At 42.1% G+C, this 4,027-nt stretch overlaps 1 protein-coding gene across 1 annotated transcript; it reads right to left on the bottom strand.

The window, feature by feature from the left end:
• Positions 1 to 227: 227 nt before the first annotated feature.
• On the bottom strand, positions 228 to 3,424 carry cebpa (CCAAT enhancer binding protein alpha). Its single transcript, NM_001011044.1, is given in 1 exon segment — positions 228 to 3,424. A coding segment is annotated over 1 exon segment (894 nt). The 5' UTR covers positions 3,304 to 3,424; the 3' UTR covers positions 228 to 2,409.
• Between the last annotated feature and the right edge of the window lie 603 nt (positions 3,425 to 4,027).

Below are 4,027 nucleotides of genomic sequence, written 5' to 3'. Positions count from 1 at the left end.
AGGCAAATGAAACCAATCAATATGAAATACAAATGTATTTAGTAACAGTATATCTACTCTCACCACTAATTATAAATGCATAAATATTTAAATGGAAACATTGGAAAACTTAAAAAAGAAATGTTGGGACGACTGTTTCTCTTTAAGGCAGATATCAACAATTTCACTTACCACCGTGAATTATTTTCTTAAAATCAAACATGGAAAAAGTTCAACCCACAAAAAAGTCAAGTTTTACATTTTTGTTTTATTTATTTTGAAAATAAAAACAAGGATATGCAGTTGCGTTTCAAAAAACAATTATAATTATTAACAAAAGTGAATAAAGGCATTTCTTTTATTTTCAATAACATTTTTATAACATACATATCTTTTTTCAAGACACAAAAATAAAACACAGGAGATTTCTTTTTGGCCAATAATTTAGCAGTAGAAGCTAATAGTAGTTAGCTTTGAGGAACTACTTGGATATAAAGCAAGGATGTCCAACATGAAGCCCTTCTGTACAAATGTACAACTCCCATCATCCTCAGAAAAATACTAAGATAGGAAGAAAAGGAATTGTGCTTGATGGCAGAAATTACAGCAGCATTACAATAGTGGCTGCAGAGGTTTTGACTAGGCCCTAGAACCTATGGGAACCCCAATAGAACAATGAATGTGACATATTAGAGAAGAAAATAAACTGCATATTTAGCAGGCTGTGGTATCTGGGGCAGAAAGAAAGGAGGGCCATGCACACATTGTCCTACAGTTGTTCCAAAGCTACAATAATTTAGTGACAATTCCAGCTATTCAGCCCTTAATAAACTGACAATAAAGGGCACATCCCCAAATATTCACCTAAAACGAGTGCAAAGTGTCTTGCTGGGGTTCCTCGTGCATACAGTAGTGCTTTTGCACTTGCTACTCACTCACACACTTTCATTGCCAGACAGCAGAGTGAGCTTGACAGCTGGCGACAAAAGGCATTACCAACCAATACTGCAACGCCCAAGAGACAATGGCAAGAATATGAGCATAAGAAATGCATAATGCTGTAGAGCACAGAGATTAGCTCATTCACATTCTGCTGGTCTGCAGGTTTTCCAAAGAACATTTGATAAAAAAAGTTATGTACACAGTGTCGCAGAAAACACACACAGAAAGCATGAAATAATAATTAGCAACAGCAGCTAATAAATGTCCGTCACAATGAAAACTGATAGTTTACACTAGTTATAACATAAGTACTGATTCTGTATATCTTTGCATAATGTTCCCTTTATTTTTGCTCCATGGTGCCTCTAGCCTGTAAGCTGTGAAACCTTTAACATGACAGATAAACATGAGGGAAATGACATGTAGAATTAATGGAATAAACACTCCATGCCAGGGGCATGCATGCTAACTGTGCAGCTGCACTTGGGCCCTGGGGAAGACTCCCATCTGGGTTTTAGTAGAGGCCCAAACACTTATTCAGTACAGGGGCCCAATATTGTATTTGTCCAGCACTGCCTTATAAAGTGAGCAATTTATATTTTGTATTAAAAATGCAAAAGAATTTTCGAAAATGTTATTGAAATTACCAGTCTCTCATAAAAAAATGAATCAGGTATTTTCCTGATTATTCTTCTATCATTAATCACCTTACATACCCGCTGCCAGAATGATATAGATTGTGGTGTGCTAGCTGCAGCCCTCTAGCCGTTACTGAATTTCAGTTCCTAGCATTCCCCAACAGCCATAGATGAAGACTCTGTAAGGTACTACAATAAAAGTTTTAGCATCCAAATTCTAGAAAAGGCACTTTAAAAAAGTTAACATATAAGGCACGTTAGAAAAATGACCCTGTGTGCTCTGCAACATTCCTATGCCTAGGTCTGGTAACAAGGAGAATATACAAAAAATGTTATATACTGCAATTATTGAATAGTCTTGTTGCAGATAATCACTGAAAGTAACTCTGCAGAGATTTTTAGTAGTAAATAGGCTGGAGACTTGCAGTAACCTAGTCACAAATGTTATCAAACCCCTAAACAAAATTAACTCTTTAATTTAAATGTGACTCAGTATTTAAGGATGTATAAAATATGAAAAAATATATAAAATGTGCTTAGCTTGGTACAAATAACTTCATATAAATGGAGGGACCTCAAAGCCTAAGAAATAACCTGGCTTGTATCATCTAGCACCACCAAAGCTGCCTGGCTATCTGGGACAAGGAGGTCTTGCAGGTGGGAGATGTGTCCCTTAACACCACTGATTGCATACACCAGAATAAAGTCTCACGGGGTGGCTGGCATCCTAGTTCACAAAAGGCACATGTATTAAAACTTCATGTTCAGAACTGGAAGGATCCACTCTTGGGTGGGGGTGTTTAAAATTGTCTCTTACAAGGCAATGCACTGAAAGTGAGTTTTTTTGACCTTATGCACAGTTGCCCATAACTTTGACCAGAGAACTCTCTGGGAGCTGCCTGAAGATGCCCCTAAGAGTTTCCAGCTCCCTACTCAACTGTTCCACCCTCTTCCTCAGCTTATCATTTTCAGTAGACAGCTCAATGACTTTGTGTTGGGTTTCTGCATTCCTCATCTTGGCTTTGTCCCTGCTTTTTCTCACTGCTATGTTGTTCCTCTCTCTCCTTACCCTGTACTCACTGCTGCTCTTGTCCACCCACTTTTTGGATTTGCCCCTGTTCTCTGAGGACGAAGAAGAAATAGATGATGAGGGGGAAACGCTCTTGAGTGAGGAACTCTGCAGGTGATGGTGGTGATGTGTTGGATGGTGATGTGGGCTTGGTACAGGAGTAGGTGGAGGAGTTGGGTGGCCAGGCTGCAGATGCATGGAGGTTTGGGCACAGTGGGCTACCTGGTACTGCAAATGGGATGAGTGCTGTGGAGCATGGTGAGGGTACAGAGCTGCCAATGATGATGCCCTGCTGCCTTCTTCTTCCTCCCTTGGCTCTTGTTTGATCACAAGCGGTCTCAGTCCGTTGTCCAGCTTGCTGTCCATGTAATTTGCCATGCAGCCATACATCAGTGGGTGTCCTGCCACAGCAGCCCCCACGGCCCCCTGATGGTATTCAAAGTCGCCTTTGGCTTTCTCCTGCTTGTTGCTATGGAAGAGATCTGCAAGAAACTCGTCGTTGAAAGCGGCTGGGTCGATATAAGCGCTGATATCGATGGAGTTCTCGTTCTCACACAGCTCGGTGTGTTCTAGGGCAGTTGGAGGCTCCCTGTAGCCGTATGCACCGTGCGGGGGTTGAACCTGGATGTTCATGGATGGCCGCGGATCGACCTCGTAGAAGTTGGCTTGATCCATGGAGCTCCTATAGCCAACCAAGCATGGTGAGGAGCTCCGAGAATCCAGGATGAGCTCAGGCTACTTCTTGCAATGCGCTGCTGCCCTAGCTGTCAGGCTGTGCCGGCTTCAGCTCTTTAACCCTGTGCCCCTGTTTGACTAATGCGCTGCTTATCGCGCTCCCCTGGTATATATAGTGCTGCGGAACCACGCCCCTGCTGGCCTCTTCTCCCATTGCCCTTCGGCTGGGTCCTAATGCCAAGGGATAACCTCAGTGACAGCCCGCTCATTATGTGGGGCCGCTTCCCTGCAGAACTGCTCAAACAAATGTATGTTTGTGCGAACACCTCGAGCAGGCGGAGTAAACCCCCGGCGTTAAACTTTCAGGAGATAATGTACGTTATTTGCTCCCGTGTGAGAGACCTATTCCCCTGCAGGTACATGCACTTTGCACTGGGCACCTAGTACTCCCCAAGTACCGAGCTGTCTGCGGGGTCCTGTTCGTGTTTTCTGTGAAATAACCACAGCCAAGTTATGTTATACGTAGGCTGAATGGGTTTCTGCGTCTGAAAAGCGTTTGTTTCTTTCCCGAGGCAAACATCAATATTTTGCCAACTTTTTTCTCACGTTTTCCACGTTAAAGTATCTGAATTTTAACTGAGAAACAAAGGTAATATACTAATTATGCATTTATTAAAATATCAGTGTCACCCGAAGAACTAAATCTATTTTTCTATGTATCTCC

The sequence above is a fragment of the Xenopus tropicalis genome, chromosome 4, assembly GCF_000004195.4.
Source record: "Xenopus tropicalis strain Nigerian chromosome 4, UCB_Xtro_10.0, whole genome shotgun sequence".
NCBI classification, from domain to species: Eukaryota; Metazoa; Chordata; class Amphibia; order Anura; family Pipidae; genus Xenopus; species Xenopus tropicalis.
This window is presented reverse-complemented; position numbering and strand designations above follow the sequence as displayed.